This window comes from Trichinella spiralis (genome assembly GCF_000181795.1).
Source record: "Trichinella spiralis strain ISS 195 chromosome Unknown Scfld2, whole genome shotgun sequence".
Lineage (NCBI taxonomy): Eukaryota > Metazoa > Nematoda > Enoplea > Trichinellida > Trichinellidae > Trichinella > Trichinella spiralis.
In genome coordinates, this window is record NW_003526941.1 from 9232321 (window position 1) to 9255435 (window position 23115).

Below are 23115 nucleotides of genomic sequence, written 5' to 3' on the forward strand. Positions count from 1 at the left end.
TGTTTAGGTTCAATTGTCGCAAATCCCGCGAAAAATCATACTGTTCGCCTCGGCAACCACACCTTAAAAATTTACCTAGATAATTTTTTTACTTCTATATTTCAATTTTTTCAGTGAATTACAAAAATTTCACATTCTCATAAAAAAACAGAAGTAAAACGTTTTAAAGTTATCGCGTAACATTTCCTTTTTCTTAAAATAGTTTCAAATTATCATATAAATTCTCTTTGATTCTACATAAAATCAAGGGAAAATACATTAAAACATGCAAAAATAACAGATATTATGCTATTAGAGCTAAGTAACGACATCACATATTACAAGGGCGCGTAATGCAGTATCAAAGTAAAGAAAAGATTATCATGACAAAGTGATCATTAGTAAGCTATCGTTGACAATATAGTCAACAGAAAATTTCAAGTCACCATCATTACGCTTAATTTGCTTTATAGTTCCGTTAAAAAACAAATACAACCAGTAAATCAATTTAAAAAAACTAAATTCACATGCTATGCTTTCTCAAAGTAAAATAATTAAATAATTAACAATAAGTAATAAAAACATAATAAACTTATTTTAAACAATGGAAAAAAGTATCACAATTTAATCAACTAACTTTACTATAATGTTAAACGCATTTTTCTCATCATTTAATCATTATATGCTCACGTGTATTAATTTCTCGTGTTAATTTATAAACTTTAATTAAGCAATAATAATTACAGTTTATTTAATATTTCAAAATCACTTCAGTATTCTTTGATAGCTTAATTTTAGTAAAACAAAATAAAGGGTCGTTCTTGATTTTCGATGTCATACTGTCACTACGTAAAACAGGTTTCAATTTCGAAGCGTCAAGAATAAGAAACTGAACTGTTCATAGTTCGTTTAAACATTTAAGTGCTGTAAGTCTACTTATTCATCTATAATAACTCAAGTTGAAAAACTTTACTCAAGTTAAACAGTATTTTATACTTTCCAAAAGAATAATTTGTATATCATTTTACACAAACCAGGAGAAATATTCATATTATTCATGCCAGCCAAACCTAAGTGCACAATGTGCTCCATATGCAAAACAATTTCATAATGTAAAAGATTTAATTTCGTATCTGCGTGACTGTTTCATTCAATTTGTTTCGAAAACTTATTTTTTATAAAATAATGTAAAATTGTTAATCTTACCATGATACATTGCACTGGAGATGTTAATAAAACGTTGACTAATTGTAAATAAGCATTTTTGTAGTACACCATACGAAGTTGTGTGGCTATTTTTTAACTTTACTGCATGGAACAACTGAATTTCAGACTTCTGAAATTAAAAAAAAACAACTGTAACTGTACTTTAAATGACCTACACGATCACTATATATATATGTATATGTATATGTATAGTACAAGGTTGTTAAATCAACAATTTCACTTATTATTATGCTTTCATCTTCAAATTAACGGTTTTGTTGGTGACCATCGTATGTCACTTAAAGCATTTTATTGCTAAACTTATTCACAATAGTTGCAGGGCTTGTGGAACACGTATACAACAGTCAATATATTATAAAATTCAAATTTACATCTTAGATCTTTCAGCCACCCTGCCAATGGCTGTCAGAATATTCATTCGCCAAATTCAGCATACACCTATTAGCTACAATCGTTTAAATTCGAGCAAATCTATTCATAAAGATGACGATCTGCCAGCGATACTACCTTTAGAAGATTATCGCGATTTACAAAGGAAGTTGGACGTGCCTTTGCAAGGAGTGAAAAAAGCACTGTTTGTACTTCAACCGAAAGTTCCCAAACCAGACTTGCTCCGGCTTGCCACCAGCAACGAATCGCTTGAACAGGAAGCACTGCAGCTTGTAAAGTCAGTTCCAGGATGGAATGTGGCTGGTGTTTATGAAAGATATGTCAAAGTTAACCGATCAAGACCGTCCATTCTGGGAAAAGGAACTATTGAAGAACTGATTTCATATTTTACAAATCTGCATCACCGCGACGGTGTGTTTTTGAATGTTGCTCGCTTAACTCCAATTCAACACTTCTATTTGTCATGTGCATTTAAAATGCCAGTTTACGATCGGTAAGATCTAAGACCGATATATACTGCACAAAATCAAAATTACAGTACGAAATTTTCAGGTATACTGTTGCACTACAAATTTTCAAACACTATGCAATTAGCAAAGAGGCAAAATTGCAAGCCGCACTTGCGGAACTTGCTTACATGAAGTGAGCTTACTAATTAAAATACTTTTACACATGGAAATAATTCTTTCCATTCAGAGAACGGCTTCAACCATACATTAATGGTGAAATTGATTTGAAAGAAGCTGTAAAACTGGGCGCTTTACAGATGAAAATGCCAGACAAAAAACGGCGAAAACTGCTTGACGTATTTCTTGTCAATTTAATTTGTTAAGCTGTGGGAAAATTCTTTCAGGAACAAGAAATTGCAATTCGTGGGAAATTGGATAAACTGAAAACACAGCGACATTACCTGCGTCAAAATACCCGCCGTAAACAATGCCCTATGATAGCAGTAATTGGTTATACAAATGCAGGTAACTTTTCAATTATTAAACCTGGCACTTTTAAAAAAGCAGTAGTTAAGTAAATTTCAAAAACTTACGGGATAAAAATTCATGCAGGAAAAAGTACCTTAATTCATCAACTTACAGAAGATAGACGAATATCAAGCGAAGATCGATTTTTCGCAACACTGGACGTCACCGTCCATCATGGTCAATTGCCATGTCGACTTGACGTATTGTACGCTGATACTGTAGGATTTTTTTCTGATCTGCCAATGGGCTTGATGCCATGCTTCGACGCGACAATGGAAGAAATCGCTTCCTCAGTAGACGCACGTAAGCCACCATTATATATAATAGGATTTACATTGAAGTTCTAGGATCTAGTTCTGCATGTGGTAGATCGCAGTCATGAAAGTTGGCTTTCACAACGTCTGATCGTTGTTCATAATTTAAATAAGCTTAACGTAGAACATGTCATCGAAGTTTGGAACAAATGTGACAAATTAAACGAAATTCCCAATTCTACTGCATCTCAAGCGTTACTGATCAGTTGTTTGAATGGAGAAGGCATAGATGAGTTAAAAATGCAAATCGAGCGTGAGATTTTAAATCTTTGCAATTTTCACCACGTTACTCTCGAAGTGCCTATAACTGGGGATTATATTAAGTATATTAACTATCTGAGTTAATTTAAAAGTTTAATCACATGCATGTTTTTAGTCAGCTATATAATGTAGCTGCAGTGAAACAAGCAGTACCAAGTGAAGATGGACAGAAGATGCTAATTTCAGCCGTGTTACGTCCATATCAACTGGAGTCTTTTTTAAAAAACTACGATTGTGTCAAAGTTCTGCCTGTGAAAGATAAAGAATAAATATTTCCTTTTTTCTTAAAAAGATCCTACTTCAACAGTTATGCTCAATTACAAATATTGAAGTACACAACATTATAGTTAAGTAAAATTTAAGATTCACACGTATATACTCTTTATCATACTGTCTATCAGTTAAAAGTGTAAAAAACAAATTATATGAAAAAAAAAAGCGCTCCAGGATTTACAGTTCAATGAAGAAGGTCACGGCAAGTACGCATAAGTAAAGCTGCTTTTCATTTATGGAATACAGAAGAAATATATATATATATATATATATATATATATATATATATGCACTTTGTAATCTTAACAAAAATAATTCATAGGAAAAATTAGACCTGAACAATAACAAATATTGCCATAACCCATTAATCTAATTAATACTTGAAAATTATTAAATACTGTATGCAATCAGCTTTCATATACAACTCAATTAGAAAAAAAGCCATAAAATTATAAACTCTACTGAAAGATATGTATAGAAAGAATAAGGTCGGTGATTGCTAATTTAAGAAAAGCAACTCATACCTTCATATCTTCAATGAAATTTCAATTACCCAGGTCCGAATTTTGATTTCGAATACAGTTGCAACATATCTGTATAATGCAGATAACATCAAAAAACAACGCTAAAATTAGAAAAAAAACATGTATCTTAAAATTGATTATCATTCTTGCCACGACAGCTAAAGATGATTATTTCCAATACTGTTGAATAGTGTTGAACTGAATAGTGAAAATCAAATTTCTACAAAAACTACATGTGCAGGATTTCGAATTTGAAAAATGCTAATTGAAATAAACATGAAATCATTCTGCATCAGAATTTTTCGTTCACGGATTTTATATTTTTTATGACGTACAACCTCTGTCAACTATAAACAAGCATTGCAAGTTGGCTGTCGCCAAAACAAATAGTTAAGACAAAAAATACTATCATTTATTCAACAGCTTATGTGCATAGTTAAGCAATCTTTTTTTGAAAAACAAATGAATGAATGGAATCAAAAAAAACAAAGTGCACTACAATTCGAATTAAAATGTACAAATTATAGAAATAAAAGATGAAAACCAACTGACTTAACTTACAATAAATAAGATATTGAAAATTAAATAAAACAGCGCATACAAACATATAAGGCGTAATATATACATTAAATATGGTAAAATAATTCGTTCCCTTTTCATTTATATTTACTTCTACTAAATTCTATACAAGAAATATACCACCAGTACAAAATTACAAAACAGTGCAAAATGATCAATATCAGTTAAACAGAAATGCTTTAAAAACGTTACAAACAAAAAACAATCAATGCAACTTATCAAAACCTAAACCAGTTGATTTCAATGGTAAATTGTAACATAACTATACAAATACAAATAAAAATCATTCTATTTTTAGAACCAATGCCAAAAAACGTTATTGCAAATGTTCAAATTTACCATTGCTTTTACTATACAAACAGTGCTTGAAGCGATTGGTATTTTTGGTAACCATTACAGTATTACGACCACATTTAAATTTTAAAAAATTTTTATTGAAAAAGCTTTTAAAAATTTTTTTGAGTTCAATTTAGATTTTATTTCAAAAAAATAGATTTGTAAACCTAATTTTACTTATGCTATTTTCGATTAATTACTTTTTTTACAATCATTTAACGATTTAACAATCGATTTTGTATAATTTTTACTTTAAATAATTTTTATATATTTTTCCCTTTCACTGTTAATTGATGTTTATATTTTTTTATAGTGAAATTAAAATTTGTAAAACAGATTTGAAAAAATGTAATAGTTAAAAAAATTTCAAATATTTTTATAATTTTAATAAAATAGTTATTTTTCATCGATATATAAAATTTTAAGCAAAAAGAATTATTTATTTCGCAATTTTTCTATTGGTCAAAAAGTTTTGCGAATGTCGAGCCTGATTATCAATTGTCGACCCTGTTCATTCCTATTGCTTTTGCTTATTCACTGAAAGAGCGTCACTAATGGCAGTTGCTCGATAGTTTTACTTTCTGACTTCTCCAGCTTACTTTGGCAAGAAATCCGTATTACGTCATCTCAACTCTACAGTCAGTTGAATATTTTTTTTTCAATATCTCTCATAGTGCTATTTCTATAATGTCCAGTTTGTTTTCGGTTGTTCCTGATTGAACATTCTACTTCACTAATCGGTGAAAATAGTGTTCAGTTTTATTTCTTCTGTTGTGCTACCTGCACAACGGGAATACTTACTGTGCTTTTATTTTCATTCTTTCCTTGGTAACAGGACTTCGTTTTATAGTGGTTGATTTCACTTTTTCATTATATAAACTAAATTGCTTTACTAGGTGGCCAAAAAAATACTTTTAGCTTAGCCATTTTGCTTGTATCTTCATCAACTGGAGATAGTTTACTGTACTGAGATACGGTGACATTGTTAGTTATCAAGAATCTTTCGGGCTAGTATACTGTTAGTTACAGTCTAACTTTTTGTATTATGCGCCAAGCTGCTTTCGAATTTCCCGTTGTTATGCCGTTTCCATGGCATTTCCTGCTTTTTTTTCAAGAACGATATCGTCAAAATTTATTTGGCAAGTTTTTTTAATGTTATTTTGAAAGTTGGTGATACTCCTTTTTTCATCATATCCCAACTGCACTGTTGTTGTGAAATGTTCACTTGCCAGCAGATTAGTTGATGAGCGTTGTTAGTGTTAGATGAATTTTGATTTGAGACAGGCGGTCATCAATTAATCATTCCATTGACGGTGTTGTTTGTTCTTTTATTCCATGACGGATTTATGACGACGTTCTTTTTTAACATTTCAGAAAATTGATGTGAAGATGCTAACTCCGACTGAATTCACACTCGATACTCGTTCACCATCGGGACATCAATGTCAGTCGTGTGGGAAAATTTTTGTCTCAAGCAAAGGACTGCAGCAGCACTCGATCGTCCACACCGATCGGAAACCGTTTGTTTGCGAAATATGTAACAAACCATTCCGGTTCAAATCAAATTTATTTGAGCATCGCAGCATACATACCGGCGAGACGCCATATGTTTGTCCGTTTTGTAGCAAGGCTTGTCGACTAAAGGGAAATTTGAAGGTAAACGATTTTCACTTTACACGGAACAGTTGTGTTTATCAAGTGAAGATTTGTACACGTGTAGAAGCATTTGAAAACTCATCTGAAAGAACCTGAAGAAATAGATCGTGCTTACGAAGCGGTGACTGGTGTTACGAATACGAATGACAACTTTTCCAGTGTTGAAGAAAATGGATCTTACGACAGTCCTTACATGATGTATAAGTCAACACCAAAGCGGAAGAAGCTTATACCGTCAAGAAGATTTCTCCAATCGCCATCTTCTTCAACGGTTACAGTGCATTTAGCGCAGGAACAAGATGACGAACCTTACGTTAAAGTAATGTTCCAGTTTGTTTTTATTGGTAATTTTATAATTAACAGCCTTCAATTCATTATTAGGCACCGGTCGAAAACACGCTGCGGCTTGAGGATATGTTCGGCGACAACTACGGTGTTATAGAAATGGCGACTAAAGCACGTGAAATTAACAACGAAGCCTACAAGTGCAGAGCATGTCATTTGATCTTTCCGAACCTGGTTGTCATGCGTACGCATTGTTATAACATTCACAATTATTCTGAAGCAGATTCGGAAGAAAAGCAAGCGCTGAAATGGTGTGAAAAGTGCATGTGTTGTGTGGAGGATGAAAAAATGTTGGAGCTGCACGAACAGCGACACGCTACCTTCCACGAAATGCTTAAAGCAGAAGAACTGGCAGTCAACGAACCACATCACCCAATGTCGAGCAAATAACACGCACGGTTGCAATTTTCTCCCCGTTAGTTCAGTCCTGTAACTAATTAGCGTAAATAATTATTGAAGTTTTCTTTTTTTAAAAAAAAATTTCGCATATATTTATAATTGTTTCATGATCGCTGGCGAATTCTACTCCACTATTTTGATGATGACTTCACCGTAAACGTTGAACACACGCAATTTACCTTTTCTCATACCTGTGTGATACCATTTCAAGTATGCTATATATTATAATCTGTTGGACAAAAATGCTATCTATTTTAAGTTTATTTTTTTCTTAAAATTAAACTGCTGCTTATTTTCAAAAATGAAATTACAATGACTTTGTCGGTGCAGCTGCCATGATTTCGTCTTCCTGTGCGTGTATAGCCTAAAATTAAGCAAACTGTTTTTATCATGTCCACGTTGTTTATTCAAAGACGAAATCATGTGCAACATTTGAATCACTTACGTCAGCAAGCATTCGACTTAGAACTTCTTCCTCCGCCAAAATGCGAAGCAGTTCGACAATGAACGGAACATAGTTGTGTCGATGACGGGCTGCTTCCATCTTTAAGAACAAAAAGAAAGGACATCAGACAAATGATCAAAATTCATATTCATCATTTATTACTGCGTAACGTTCACGCTTCGCATCTTCGGCTGCAATCAAAGCAACCAAGCGGTCTACTTCGGCTGAATCTCCAGCCTTAAAAAATGATTATTAGAGAATGAAAATGAAGCTATATTTAAAAAAAACAAACCTGAGCGAACTTTTCCATTTCTCGTTCGTATTTCAATTTCTGATCCGAAATAACAGCCATAAGATTGAAACGAACCTCACTTTCGCCATAACTAAAACAGAACAGCACTGAAGAATGAAAAACAAAACGAAGCAAAGCAACAAGGGAAACATTTCCATTTTCCCAAGGTTACTTTTTAATTTTTTCCTTGATAGCTTTTATGGCCACTTCAGTCCAATCACCATCTGAAGCAACAGTGCCGAGACGCAGTGGAGCCGCCCGGAGACCGTCCAACTCGTAAACGCCATCATTGACTGGTACGTAAGTAACAAAGTGGAACACGTCTTCTTCGTCCAACTTCTGTTGGTCGTCAATTTCAAAAAGCTGTTGTCGACCGAAGCTGTTGTGCACGGCTCGGATCTTTTCCGAATTGGTCAAACATAGACCCCGGGATGCGGAATCCAGATCGTATGTGAAATCTTTGAATTCCTTCAACGTCGGTCCCAAATCTACGTCCGGGTGGTCGCAGTTCAACAGCAGATTGATCAACGCCTGACTCGCGCAAGCGTTTTGAATAACCTTGAAATTTGAATAATTCAAAACTGCACCAAGCAACCAAAACCAAGCAATCGTTGCGATCTCAAAAAAATCATACCTGCTGGGAAAAGTAAACGTCCGTGCATGTCTGTGGAGAATCGTCGACTTCTTTTCTCATCTCTTTCTTCAACCAACGGAACAAAAAAATAAATCCGTGAATTGGTCTAAATTGAAAAGCCAATAAAAAGAGAAAAAGCGATTTTTCAACATTCACATCTGTATTACTTCAAATGTTCTATACTTTCGTCGAGAACGACTAGCTCTTCTACTTGCAAACCAGTACATCCTTGAAAAAGAAGAAGAGGATGATGAATCAAAATCCATTACGATAAGTTACTGAACAAGAGAAAAACAAAAAATACACTCACCAAAGCCATGAATCATTTCAGTAAATATTCCAGGATCACTTTCTATTAAACACCAATTTCCTTCAGCCATATTTTCTGAAATGCACATGTTAACAAAACATAAATGTATTTCTTAAAAATGAAATCAGATATGTGGCCGAAAAATACGGTTTTTCAACAGAATAAAATGCAATATTAATTAAGCTGTTTTACTAGTAGTAGTAGTAGTAGCAGTAGTAAACTGACTGAAACAAACAATACGCATAAAACGCAATAGAGTAAAAGACAACATAAAATATGCAAATTGACTTAATCGGAAATCATGCCCTCTTCGATTTCAGAATCTGGTACTGGTAAAGAATCTTTTTTAATTTTCTTCTCTGCACATTCCTGCAAAAGATACGTCTCCCATGTAATAAAATAAAATAAAATGATTAAACAACAACGAAAAGCATTACTGAAGATGTGCTTTTTTCACGATCATCACTGGACTCCTGTCGTTCTGACTCTCGACGCTGACGATGATGACGTCGATGGTGACGATGACGATGAGATTTGTGCTTCCGATGATGACGAGAATGGTCAGAGTGCTTGTGTTTGCGTCGTTCACGAGAACTGTGCTGACGATGTGAACGATCTCTGCGTCGATAAGAAGAACTTCTTCGAGAAGAGGAACGTGAGTGGGACCGACGCGAGGCACGATACTTCCATTCACGGTCTTCAGGACTGCTAAAACAAACTTGATTGTCAAACTATTACAGTAAACAAGCAGAGCATATTCGCACCAACCTACCTGATCCGGCTAGGTGATCGTTCTTTGACGCTTTCTGATCGCCCATCGCGATCTGACCTGTAGAAAATTAATATCTATAAATATCACATTTCAATAATAAATAAATAAATAAATCACCTGTGCCGTAAGCCGCGTTCTATCCACTGCGGCTGTTCAGATTCAGCGACAGGCCTGTCCGCTTTCCGAGAAGACAGTGCCCGAAGCTTCAAGTCAATTTCTTTCTGTAAAACAAAAAACAACGTCTAGCAAAACCTGTCATCAACACCTAAACGCTGGGAGTAACACTGAAATCCGTTGCCAATTAATTACCGGCTTAAACAGATGAAAAGAAAGCAGAATCTAGTCGCAATTAGAACGATCACTCGGCATCTCTGCGAGGCATATTCTGCAATCGCACGCGTCAAGATCAAGCATGAACAACTTATATTTCAGACAATCATTTACGCAATAGAAAATCGTGAATAAAATAATCAAATGTTTATTACCTGTATAGGGACAGGTATTCGCGGAAACAAAGTCGAATACCAATCCAGTTTTGTAAGTAAAGATTTCACCATCTCGCCAATCGTCATCAAATCTCCTCCACCTGCTTTGGGATCAATTTCCTAAATATAAGAAGAACTGAATTATTTCCGCAGAAAATGATCAACCGTCATCTTACTTCGCTATCTTCAAAATACGGTTCATACCAAGACCAAAATGTTGCAGGATGCAAGCAAAACCGTATATACATAAACCCTAATCCACGGATGTAGCAAGAATCTGGGTGATTTAAGATGGCTGTTAATTGTTTTCTGGTCAATTTCAGTGTGAACAACTTGTAAAGCAAACAAAAAGCTGAACTAACAACACCACCGGCACCAACGCCTCGAACCTAAAAAAACAGCATGAATAAATAAAATCTGAAGAAAAAAAAGAAACTAAAAACACTTACGCCACCACACATTCCAGTTTGACCTGTAGTTTTCCTGGTGCCTTTTTCCCAAGGTTCCAAATGTTCCACCTAAAAAAGCAAATTTACATAATAAATATGATCTGTTGGAAATAATTTCAGCTTCTTAATATAAATGAACCGCTTCTAAACACTTACGCACTTACATTGTAGTAAATTTCATCGATCACTTCAAAATGTGTTTTCAAAGGTAAAAGCGTGTTTTTGTAGTAGGGAGAGCTGACAATATTTTCCAAAACAAGATGATTCAGATTCATCGTCTCTTTGTTACCCCAAAAGTTGAGAGTATTGTGCTTGGAACCACATTTAATTCCAACGGCAGCGTATAAAGCCGCATTTTCCGCCGCCGTCACTGGAGCAGAAATGTTACTGCCATCGAACGCCATTATACAAATTTCACTCGCCGGTAGTGACAAAAAACGATAACAATTTCACAAAAATAGCTTAAGAAACAATTTAATTCACAAACCACCGTCGAAAAAGAAACCGATCGACGTTTGCATTCGATGGTTCAAATTGTAAGGAAGTACAGTATGGTATTAGAAAAAGCACGTGTAGAGTTACTGTGACGACAGTAATTATATTCATAATAAATTCCATTTTCAAAAATATTGCATAATTATTTTAATTAAACAATTAATAATTTAATTTTTTTTAATAAAAACCAACCCAATTGAATTATATGTAACAATAAAATCATGGATTCAGTGAAAAGTTTACTGTCAATTTTAGTAGAATTTTATCATTTGACTGTTGTAATAATGAATATTTAAAAACTATTGTTGAAATTTATTTATATTTTTTAATATTATATAATTTATTTACCTGAAAATGTTTTTTTATTCCTCAGTTTTGTGAACATATCTTACAACTTGAAAAATTTCAGTGGCACAAAATAATCCACCAATTATGAATTGAAATGATTTCTTCTGAGGTAAGTGTATTTTATTTATGTTAATTTAAGTCAAATTATTATACAAATATTAAACTTCAAGTTTGAACGAGATTGTTTTTTCTTTGAATGGACACACGATCAGAATATAGGTCACGATGAGCGGGAAGAAAAATTCCTACTCATCTCTTGTTGAAATTGTTTTTAATTGCTTGTGAAAATTATTTTTGACAATGTTTTTTTGGTAAAATTATTTTCACTCACAAGTGAAAATTATGGCATTTTTGGATCAATTTTTTCTTTTTTGTCGACAAATAATAATTTCATGTCGGTTGAAGTTGAATTTTATTAAACAACTTAGTTTGTAAATTGAAATTTTTTAAAAATTTCGCTATTTAATATATTCTATATTCTATATGATTGAAATAATAGTTTGATTCAATTTGTTTGTCATACTGTGACAGAGAGTGTTAAAATTTTGTCCAAGCTACTTAAAGTTTGTTTGTAAACAGGAGAGGAAAAAAAGTTCAAATCAGAGCAATGTCTTTCTTTTTTTTTCCTTCCTGTAGAAAAATGGAAATCAAGCAAAATAGCATGTTTTATTATTAAAAGAACCAAGCTTTCACACGGTCGTGAAGTGGGTCAGCAAAAAGGGTGTTTGTTTGTTGTCCAGTTTTCATTTTCGCAATTGCTGCCAGCAAGCTTAATGACAATAAATTTTGTTTCATATTATATTTAAAAATGGGAAGAGGAAAAAAGAAAAACAGAACAAACAGTATAGAATAATATGATCGGATAATTTCGTCGTCAGTGGCTCAGTGATCGATCCAGAGATTGTTTCAGTAGAATACCTTGACTTTCGACGTGCAATTCGAGGTGGATGTGTCTTCTGGACCACCAGCTGGATTTGTTGCAAAATGCCAAATAATAAGTGCCCGAGGTGGAGCATTTCAGTTGGCCCGACTCGGGTACAAATTTCGCTGCGAAACGTAGCAACGGATAGACCATTTCCAATTTGTCCAAATCGGTCGGCTTGGTGGGCAATTTCTGCTCGCCGGAGGCGGGTTTGAAAAAAATGCCAAACATCAACGCGCTGTCGGTTGTGAATCTCCACTGCAAAGTCCAGCCCGCCTGACATTCCACTGGTATCAGATGTCGACGTCTGGCGTTGACGTGAAAATGATGCGCCTCGTCGGCCAAACGTTTCACCTCGATCCGGTGTTCACAACTGCCCGGAAGTGGATATTTGGACGGTATTGTTTCGAAATTTTGACGTGCTTTGTTCGTACCGCCCATCGATTCTGGGACCACTTCCGTCGGCAATTCTTCCAACAACGTTGCCATGTAGTTGTGGTTGAGCACTCGGAAACGGTCGCCGAAATCTTTCGGCATTGTACTTTTCACCAGTCGGTAGGGCAGGCTGATCCATGTCGGCGCGTTGATCAAGTTGATCGGCTGCACAAGATCCGGGTAGTGTTCGTAGTGGAACAAATTTGCATAATAGCTCATCTGACCATCGTTGACAAACAGCAGCGTCAACGGATTGAACGGCCACTGTCGCAGATCGATGACCGCGTAGACGGTGCACTGGTGACCAGTGGCCGCTTCGCGCTCGTTGACCATGCGAAGCATTTGTTCGTATTTCCAAAAGTGATAAACTAAGACGTCGGTACTTTTTTGCGTGTACAACAATGCCGACATGTCCAACGTGCTGTAGTCGACCCACCAGAGGAAAAAGTGGCCACTGGCTATCCATTCGAAATGGCCTTTGGGCAAAAGTTGGTGCTTGTATATTGGATTTTCGTCCCAAGTGGGCAGTTGGTCGTCGTTCAAATTCAACGCTTGACGAAATTTCAAATGATGACGCAAATTTTTCTCGGCCAAATCGACGTTACCTTTGGAACGGGATACTTTGTCAGCGCTGGACAACCAGCGGGCGAGGTTGAATTCCGTATCGTATCTGGCCGGCAGGATGGAACCGAGCCGTTGGCGTAATTCGGCCACGAGCTCCAATTTGCCGGCTTCCAGTTGAACTTTGCGGTTCTGCTGGCGACGTACCATTTGGGTGGGGCGGGTCGGCTGGAAATATATTTATTTCTTTCCCTTTGATTCTCTTCTCACACCGACCGACCGAATAGAACAAAACAACTAACTCTCGACTCGAAGTAGGATTGTCAGTCACGCTCGTCGCTTCAATGCATTTCAGGCTTGTTCGACCTGTGGAACCGCCGGCGGGCTCGAATTCTAGCCCGCCAAAGGCGACACCTGGCGAGTAAAGTTTTTGCCAATCGTTTTTGAGCTGACAAATGGCAGTTGGTTGAATTGTCGGCCAATGACACCACGATTCGGGTGTCGTTTCAAACAAATAGGCCGATAGACGGTGGGTTTGGGTCGCACGCCGGCTGCAACGGCTACCAGTTTGTTCGAATCGAAACCCTGACCCTGATTCGTTGGTGCCACCGCCCGCTCTCACCCGACGACAACACTACGTCGTTTCCTTTTTCCACTCCTCAATATTTTATGCAAATTTTTTTTTCACTTTGCATAAACAAAGCGCGAACATTTTCCATATACAAAACCGACTAAACTTTGTTGTTGTTCTTGTTGTTTAATTTTAATTTATTGTTATTAATAATTTATCATTTTCTATGTCAAATTGAAAAAATTTCACTCGATTACTATCGATCAATTATTGTCAAATGTCAATACAAATTTGGCCAGATTGTAGAAAAAAAATTTCCACACTCCCACGCAATATGAATGACACATTATTTGTTTGTTTGAAAACTGATAATCACAAATTTGATAAGAAGAAATGGCAATTTTGAAAATTTATTTCTTCAACTATTATTATTTTCCTTTTTGAATTTTATCCATCAAAATGAACAATTATCAATTTGCACTCGTTTTAAAAATATGCAAATCGATTTTGTTCGCTCGGACGAAAATTTGCATCTCACAACACGACGTATATATATAATTTATTGGAAAATTTATTTTCTTCTATCATCATTTCATCTACTCGTGTGACGTCAAATGGTGTTTTGACGACAACTTGGACGAAATGTTGGCGGTCACGTGATGACTATGTTGAAATGGAATCAAAACGATGATTGACCATTTTTTGAATTGCGGAGATGTTTTTTTTTTTTGCATGCAGATTTCAAAAACAAGACATTTTTCACAATTTGAAATTTTTTGAATATTGAAATTTTCTGTCAACTGCGATGATGGCATTTTCAAGCTGAAAACAAGCGAAATGAAATGCAAACATGTTTTCATAGATTTTTATTATTCTTTTTTTTATTTTGCATTTCACAGCGACAATAATCAGAAAGAAATATGATTGGGCGTTTTGGAATTTTTCCGCTGAACGATACGTGAGATTATTGAAATGAAATTTTTTTGATAACAATTTGCCATATGAACATTGATGTGTGCAGTTGTTCCGGCTTTTGTCATCGCCATTTGTTGTTCATTTACGCAAATTCACTTCTCTTCCTCTGAACAACTGCCTCATTTTAACAATATCAGAAATTTCTTTCATTTCTTATTTCTGTAAATTTAATAAATCCATATTTTATCCTAAATATAAAGTTATATTTATGTAGTTTTTTTTCAGTTCGGTTGACGAGAGCTGTTATGTTGTCGAAATTAGAACATCAAATTGATGGTTTATGAGATGAAAGTACACTGATCGACTTGGCATTGGTAAAGTAGGATCGAATGAACCGGAAAAACCCTAAAAAGATAAAGATGTTTGAAAGAAGGGTAATTTTGGAGGATTTGCAACACCCCTGGCGTGTTGAATACGTCATCAAAATCGACAAACGCATGCGAAATGGTGATATGAAACAAAAATCTATTCCTGAGCTATGATTATTGTAAGTAACGTATTAGTTTTATTTAATTATTCAATTTTGTTAATTTTTAATAATTTTTAAACATATTCTATGTTCATTCAATTTCTTCTTAATAAAGTTTAAATTAAAATTACAGTATAACCTAATGATGGTTATGTAATATTAATATTATTTAAAGTTGTTTAAAAATATATTTTAAAGTTTTTGACAATTTGCCCCTGAACTGATCTGTTTGCTTTATTATCAGAAATTTCTCTTGATAAGAATGACATCGTTGAAGAGTATTATTTTTTTTCTTTGTGTTCTTTGCAAATTTATTAAAAAAATTTTTTTTGTTCATAGACGATTCGGAATCTTCGGAAGATGAGCCAAGGAAAGAAGAGAACAACAGTTCGGCCGGCATGCAAATTCCAATTGCATTTTTCGGCGAACTCTATCTGCACAAGAAGTATTTGATTCCCCGATGGAAGCGGGTAGTTTGATTGTTTTTATTTGAGCGTCAATAATTAATTCATTATTTGTTGTTTAATTAATTAATTTTTTTGCAGTGCTTTTTTATTTTGGAGAATGGTTTGATGAAGATTTATCGTCGGGCTGCGGATGTAAAAATTACCGAATTATTACTACTTTAGACGACTGTTTTGACAATTTTTGTATTGTTTTTTCATTCTTTCTTTTAGCCGTTTCGTGTCAAGCGTGAAATTCGTGTTTTCAACTTGTCAAATTGCAACATAACTTATTCGAAACCTCGTCGTCGTGTGATCCTGGACGACGGCAGTGAAATTGTTCAAATGAAAGTAATTATGGAAATTGAAAAGCAAATTTCATCTCATTTTTTTGAAATTTAAATTATACAGATGAAAAACGTGGATCGATTTGTCAACTTTTTGCACTTGATATTCAAGCACCAAAATTACGCTCAAAAGTTGCGTGAAACCCAAGCTGAACTTTTGGAAAAAATGTCCAACAAAGACTATTTTCCTTCTGGAGAACGTAAGAGAAAATGTTATTTTTTTGAAATTTTATCAAATAACCAATCAACAATTTTTAATATTTCAGCTGTCAACAGTATGCAAATTTTGTGCTCACGAATGGACGAATTTGTGATAGGGTTGCAGAATGCGGCTGCGGTTACAAAATCTCTCACAGTAAGTTGACAATTTTTTCAACTTACTGTAATGTTTTCTTTTTGCAAAATGTTTTTTTTCGTTTGTTTAGGAAAATTATCTGCGATGTGTGACAGGAAAAAAGAATTCCAAAAGAAAAATGCGAGGAAAATTTCGAAAACTGACCGTAAGTTTTGTTGAATTTGATTTTTGTTTTTCTTTTGTTTGATTATTTAAATTTGAAATTATTCAGAAAAAAATTAATTTGAAAAAAAGAGTTCTTAAGTCGGAAGAAATTGAACATCTCAAAGCAGTCAAAAGTGGCATGGACGAAGAAGATGCAGTACATGAATTTATATTTTTTCAAAACAATTTCATTGCTTATGCGCAACACTGTAAATGAAATTTTTGTAATCAATATTTGATATGGTCAGGTTGTTCGTTTTAGTTAATATTAATGCGAAAAAGTATTTGAACCAAATTCAAACTGAAAAACGCCATTCTACAGTAAGTATAAATTTTAAAGCGACAGTTTGTTTTAAAATTGGAAATGTTTAAATTTGAAACTTTTTCTTTAAACCAAATAGGAAGTTGGCGGCATAATTCAACCTTTAGCGTTTGACGCGGAAATGCTGAATGAAGTCGGCGATGTGACAACATCTGATGAAGAATCTTCGGATATATTGGACGAAGATGACTGTGGTGATGTGAACAAAGATTTTGCCATGCCAGACGTGAAGCCACCCAGTCGTATCAGTTTGCCTGCGACAGTGCAGAGCATTAACATTTCGATTTGGAATTTGTTCAGGCAGTGTATTGGAAAATCTCTGATCAGCATATCATTACCAGTGGCAGTTTTTGAACCGTTGAACGTTTTGCAAGTTCTTTGCGAAGAGATGGAATATTCAAATTTGCTTGACCAAGCTAGCGAAGAGCAGAATCCCTATCGACGAATGGTATGAATTTTATTAATAATTATGTTGTTGTTGAATTTTGTTTATTTTTTTTCAGGCTCTTGTGTGTTGTTTTGCAATGTCGCGCTACTGTAATACAATATACCGTACTGGACGAAAGCCGTTCAATCCTGTACTTGGAGAAACGTACGAATACATCAGGCAAGATTTGGGATGGAAATTCATTGCCGAGCAAGTTTCACACCATCCGCCAGTGAGCGCCTGCTATGCGGACAGTAAAAGCTGGCAAATGACAGAAACGTTGGGAGCTTCGGTGAAAATTTGGGGCGGTAGCTTGGAAATCAAGCCGGATATGTCGTTGCAGTTGATGTTGAAAAAGTCTCTCTCTCTCAATCTTGATCTTGATCATTTTCATTTCTGCATATTATTCATGTCTTATTATTTTTATTTCAGACATGAAGAAATTTACACGTGGAACAAAGTGACAACCTACTTGCACCGATTAATCAGCAGTTCGCGCTATTTTGAACATCAGGGTTTGATGAAGGTCAAATGTTACAAAGCCACTGGTGTCGTCGTTCATGCAGATGTATCTTTGAAACCAGTAAGCATTACAAAAAGTAAAAATATACCAAGATAAATTGAAAATTTTATTTTATCCATATTCAGGATAGTACAAATACACGCGGTAATATTGCTGGAGAAATTTTCAACGATCAAAATAAACGCGTGCATGTTCTTTCTGGAAATTGGCATCAGGCGATCTATTTGGATTCTGAACGCATTTGGCAACCGAGTACGTGGTTGTTTACTTTTATTTTTTTATTTGTTTTTTTGGTTAATTTTAATTTTCTCCCACCAGCTCCATTGCATGAAGAAGCGGACAAATATTACGGTTTTACCAAATTTGCGTTGGGCTTGAACGAACTGACCGAAGAGATGATACCCCAACTACCGCCGACTGATACTCGTTTCCGGAAGGATCAACGGTGCTAATTTTGAAACTTATATATTAATTTAAAATTTGAATAAATATATTTTTTTGAAGATTGCTCGAAAACGGTTACATGGATCAAGCGGCCGAGTGCAAACATCAAATTGAACAATTCAATCGTGACAAACGTAAGAAAAAAGCAATGAAATGCGAAGCGCACATACCAAAGTGGTTCGAGTAAATGTGTTTGAATTATTTTCTTTTTCTTCAACATTAAAATTAATGCAAATTATTTTCAATTATTCAAGTAAACAATTCAACTCGATGACGAAGAAAATTGAATATGTTTTCAACGGTGAATATTGGAAAGCTCGAGAAGAAAAGTTTAAAGATGTGCATTTCGAACCAATCTGGTAACCACTCCAACGTGGAATATTATAAAAATTTATCACTCTATTTTTTTCACATTTAATATATATATATTGATAACTTTTATTTTTATAAAAAAACACCATTCATAAATTATTGATCAGTAATAATAATATTATTATTATTAATATTATTATACTGTTAGCAATGGAAATTTAAAGATCAACATTTTCCTTTCCTCTTTCGAGCTTCTGCTAGACGCTTTTTTTTCTTTTGTTCAATTCTTTGCTGGATATTCGCTTTTCTAACGTCTTGTTTTTTCTTGTTAACACGTGCAACCGCCTCTTTGCGTTCTTGCCATTTTTTCTTTTTTGACGCTTTACGTTTTTCTTTCATTTTCAAGCCTTTTTTCAACATATTACGATCATCCTGAAAATCATTAATTTTTGTAAATTATAATAAAAAATTGTAAACAAAAATATTTACTTTAATTTTTAAACCTTCAGCACGTTTAACTGCCGAATCCCAGATGAATTGTTGTTTGACTTTTTCAGCTTTTTTGGGATCATTCTTCTCCAACTCTTGAAGTTTCTCCTGCCTGCGTTCGACTTTTTCCAAAAGACGAGCATAATCCCTTCCTGTGAATTTCTCTGCTGCAAATTCAGCGTCACCTTTCTGCTTCTTCTTTTTCTTCTTATTTTTATGCTTCACTTTGAAGCCGGTCACTTTGGCAAATTCAAATTTATTGTACGAAACCTCTGCTTTTCCACTTTTCACTTCATTCACTTTGTTCAACGCACCATTATTCGTTTTATTATTACTATTATTATTCTTATTCTTATACCTATCAGTAGTAGTAGCAGTAGTAGTATTCATTTCAGCTAGCTTTTTCTTGTCACCCTCTTTATTAACAGTTTTACCATTATGCAATTTTTGCTTTGATTTCAATTTACCATTTTCCTTTTTCACATTTGCTCTTTTTTTATTTGATTTCTTCGATATTTTCTTGTATTTGAGTTTTTGCATAATCGCATCATCTTCTAAAAATGAAAACACACTTATCCATATTCATAAAATGGAAAAGAAAAAAAGTTCAACTTTTCGATTCTTCCGTTAATTTTTCCCACTTTTCAAACTTTTTCAACTGTTTCTGATCAATCATATTCTCTTCAGATTCTAGCAGTTTTTCAGGATTGGCTTTTTCCAACTTTTCCCATATACTGGAAATTGTGTAGCGAAAATGGTCGTTTAAATATTTCAAATTTTCCCACTTTGCGCGGCTCACTCGTTTCCCTGAAACAATCGTACAACAACATCTACTGATCAATCTCAAAACGGTTACAGTGAATATTCACACCATTTTTTGACATCGCATTTGCTCTGGCAATGCGATCGTCACGTAAATAATGTACAATCGAACTATCGAAACCGTAATGATCAGGATGAATCAGATCAATTGCATTTTGAAAATAATCGTCCAACTCTTCCACAGACTTGAGCAAATCATTGTTGTCTGAATTTTCCATGGAACTTGAAATAAATAAATAAATTATGCAAAAATTATATGACTTGAAATGTTTGGTATAGTGAAAAAAAATCAAAGCAACAACTGTTTGCATTCTTTGTACAAATATTTTATCTTGGCCAAGCCAAATATACCCACCAATTAAATTTTATTATAAATCTAGTTTTTAAAATTAATTTTCAAATCCACTTTGGCATAATTTAATTCATATTTACCCGAAAATAACGTTAAATGTCCAATTTAAGCCAGATTAATTGCATTTTACACAATACAGTACAAATCAAAACAATCAAGTAGTATTTTTTTGGTTGAAAGAAATTCTTTTTAATTATTAAACATTACAAATGGATTTATATAAAAATAAATTTGAAATTATTTCAACATATTTAATTTTCACTTTATTATATAAATTATGCTTTAATACTTTTCATACTGTAAAATATAGTTATTGTTATGTTATTAAAAATTGAGCACTGTTTGTTAGATTGATTATATCACAGTTGAAGTTTCAGATTATATAGAGTTAATTTGAATTAGAAAACTTATGAACTTTACTTGTCGTTGCTGCTTGGCAGTATCCAGGCAGTGGAATTCGTTTGTAAATGGCGTGCTGAAGAATAACAGCTCGGGTGTTTTTGGTTGTTTTCGTGAAGAAGCGAATTTATTCTGCACAATTTCTCGTGAGAATGGCGTGGAAGAGAAATCAACCCCCCAAGAGCAATCGCAGAAAGTAAAGCCGGATGTTCCGTTGGAAAAATTGATTGGTCCGCAAAAGCAGAAGGTGGTAAGTCGAATACCGAATTGGCCGGATGGTGTAAATCCGCATACGGGTGAAATTGGAGGGCCAGCTGGAGTGGAGCCGACTCGATTTGGTGACTGGGAACGTAAAGGTCGTGTAAGCGATTTTTGAAGCCTCTTCAAGCATGATATCAATATATTATTGTATTTCTTGCCGTTGTTACTTGAATAAAATGAATATAATTCGCTGTGGTTGTTGAATAAAAGTTTTCAACAAATTAATAGTAAATTATCGTTCAATTGTTTCATATAATTTACCATGTATGTGTATTGTTATCATTGAAAAAACGGCTTATAAAGCATGTAAGCCGATGAAAATTGTTTTTAACTCGCATTAATTGAATTTTGTTCATTCAAAATTTCAAGTTTCTTAAAAAGTGAAACTGAAAATTTTCCTGTTGTTTTAAAATTTTCAAATGATCAAGTTTGATTAATAATTGTCGAATGAAAAAATTAATAAAATTTTAATTTTAACGTTGGAAAAATGTAAATCAATCAAGTTGTCATAATTATCATAGTGATGTTGTTTATTTTTAATAACAAACTTTAAGATAAAATAGTTTGAAAGTGAATTGCAAAGATTGATACAGATTCAATAAAGCATCCCTGCATAGCCTGACAGTGGATTGTAACTAGCCAAAGTTTGGCTGTTGATGTAATTTTGTTGCCCGTGTAGTAGAGGTTGCAAAAATCCGGCGGTCGGCGGCATCGAAATTGGCATGCCGTAAATGGAGCCCGCCAGGACCGGCCGATAGCCACCGCCCCAAAAGCGCACATTTCCCGGATCCGGGTACAACAAGGCCGGCGAATTGATCAACGGATTCTGCAATGTAAACAAAAATTTGATAGCCGTTCGATGCAAATTTTTTCTTTTCGCCCCTCTTATCGGCCAAATTCGATTAAAACCGTTTTATTGAGCCGAGAACGTCGCTAGTTTTGGTAAGCAGCTCTCAACGAGCGGATTGCACAAAGTTTCACACCCTTCCACGACGATGAAACGGTGAAAATGTTCGAAAAGAATTATTTCCCAACAAAATGTAAGTGTTTGTTTGTTTGTTTGTTGTTATTCTTATTTGCATGAATAAATTGTTTTAAAAATGTAAATTACCACACTTACCAACATTCCGAAACCAGGAACTAAACGTTTGACGCGGTTGTGCATTTCCGAATGGTCAAATCTTGAAACAAGTAAATAATTTAATGAGGGAATTTGAATTTTTTCAAAAAAAATATATATTACAAGGGTAAGGTGTTGCAGAGGGTCAGCATTGTGCACAGCACGGTCACCAGTGTAATACTGTTCGATGGCATGGTTGGGGGTTTGTGAAAAAGGCGTGGCTTGTGGGGACTGTTTAAAACCGTTCCAGTTCACACCGACGACCCGCATACGTCAGGTCAGGGTAACCTGTTTAACCATATTCTTGCGCAAGCGCTTGACCCGAAAAAGCGGTGCTTTTTGTCATTTGCTTTCAAAAATTTTTTTTTAATTTTAATATCAAAAAAATTGAAATTAATTATCAACCGAACAAAACCCCCCGGCCGCCGAGCACTGCCGGACTGTCGCTCAGGCCGGGCAAAAAGTCGATCCAAGTACCGACCGGATAAAATTCAAAAGGACCAAGGTCGCTTGCGTAAACATTCGGCGGTAGAAGCCAGCCGTCACTCCAAAAGTGCACATTTCCCATGTCCGTATACGGCAAATATTCCGTGTTGTGAAACATCGGATTCTGCAAATTTGGCAAATTATCTGCATTTTTGCATAATTTTGTTTTCTTTCTCCTCACCCATATTCCATAACCTTGCGCTTGACGTTTGTACCGAACGCGTGATGACATTGGCAATAAGTGAATTAGTCTAAATTTCAAAAATAATCCAATTAACAAAATTATATAAATTATAATCGGTTGACATTTGGCAAGTTGAATTTGGTTGGCGTTCTAAATTATTTCCGTTCGTTAATTCTATTAATACTAGTGACAGAGAAAGTCAAATTCAAATATGGGCTACTATTGAGATCTTTTTGGTCATCGTTGAACTGCATTGAAATTC

At 34.6% G+C, this 23115-nt stretch overlaps 7 protein-coding genes across 7 annotated transcripts; 4 read left to right on the top strand and 3 right to left on the bottom strand.

The window, feature by feature from the left end:
* Window positions 1–1378: 1378 nt before the first annotated feature.
* Tsp_07064 (putative GTP-binding protein 6) lies at window positions 1379–3417 on the top strand. Its single transcript, XM_003380872.1, has 8 exons — window positions 1379–1475; window positions 1594–2089; window positions 2149–2238; window positions 2293–2401; window positions 2450–2570; window positions 2688–2876; window positions 2928–3210; window positions 3264–3417. The coding sequence occupies exons 1-8, from the start codon at window positions 1379–1381 to the stop codon at window positions 3415–3417; spliced, it is 1539 nt and encodes a 512-aa protein (XP_003380920.1).
* A 2832-nt stretch (window positions 3418–6249) lies between these two features.
* Tsp_07065 (zinc finger protein) lies at window positions 6250–7251 on the top strand. Its single transcript, XM_003380873.1, has 3 exons — window positions 6250–6516; window positions 6581–6835; window positions 6898–7251. The coding sequence occupies exons 1-3, from the start codon at window positions 6250–6252 to the stop codon at window positions 7249–7251; spliced, it is 876 nt and encodes a 291-aa protein (XP_003380921.1).
* Window positions 7252–7567: 316 nt separating this feature from the next.
* On the bottom strand, window positions 7568–13618 carry Tsp_07066 (putative ubiquitin carboxyl- hydrolase ubh-4). Its single transcript, XM_003380874.1, has 12 exons — window positions 12409–13618; window positions 10812–11017; window positions 10648–10716; window positions 10375–10587; window positions 10199–10318; window positions 9831–9934; window positions 8632–8737; window positions 8219–8555; window positions 7998–8104; window positions 7868–7942; window positions 7706–7804; window positions 7568–7624 (listed from the first exon to the last, which is right to left on the bottom strand). The coding sequence occupies exons 1-12, from the start codon at window positions 13616–13618 to the stop codon at window positions 7568–7570; spliced, it is 2703 nt and encodes a 900-aa protein (XP_003380922.1).
* A 1665-nt stretch (window positions 13619–15283) lies between these two features.
* Window positions 15284–16929, top strand: Tsp_07067 (conserved hypothetical protein). Its single transcript, XM_003380875.1, has 8 exons — window positions 15284–15401; window positions 15763–15893; window positions 15969–16022; window positions 16101–16217; window positions 16278–16413; window positions 16480–16568; window positions 16639–16713; window positions 16780–16929. Exons 1-8 carry the CDS (start codon window positions 15284–15286, stop codon window positions 16927–16929), a joined length of 870 nt encoding a protein of 289 aa, XP_003380923.1.
* A 23-nt stretch (window positions 16930–16952) lies between these two features.
* On the top strand, window positions 16953–18791 carry Tsp_07068 (oxysterol-binding protein). The gene is made up of 8 exons (XM_003380876.1): window positions 16953–17033; window positions 17114–17482; window positions 17538–17818; window positions 17894–18044; window positions 18110–18236; window positions 18303–18429; window positions 18489–18611; window positions 18683–18791. Exons 1-8 carry the CDS (start codon window positions 16953–16955, stop codon window positions 18789–18791), a joined length of 1368 nt encoding a protein of 455 aa, XP_003380924.1.
* A 174-nt stretch (window positions 18792–18965) lies between these two features.
* Window positions 18966–22453, bottom strand: Tsp_07069 (putative surfeit locus protein 6-like protein). The gene is made up of 7 exons (XM_003380877.1): window positions 22307–22453; window positions 21687–21889; window positions 20819–21229; window positions 20080–20273; window positions 19842–20036; window positions 19230–19783; window positions 18966–19172 (listed from the first exon to the last, which is right to left on the bottom strand). The coding sequence occupies exons 1-7, from the start codon at window positions 22451–22453 to the stop codon at window positions 18966–18968; spliced, it is 1911 nt and encodes a 636-aa protein (XP_003380925.1).
* Window positions 22454–22475: 22 nt separating this feature from the next.
* Window positions 22476–22901, bottom strand: Tsp_07070 (hypothetical protein). The gene is made up of 2 exons (XM_003380878.1): window positions 22599–22901; window positions 22476–22532 (listed from the first exon to the last, which is right to left on the bottom strand). The coding sequence occupies exons 1-2, from the start codon at window positions 22899–22901 to the stop codon at window positions 22476–22478; spliced, it is 360 nt and encodes a 119-aa protein (XP_003380926.1).
* Window positions 22902–23115: the final 214 nt, after the last annotated feature.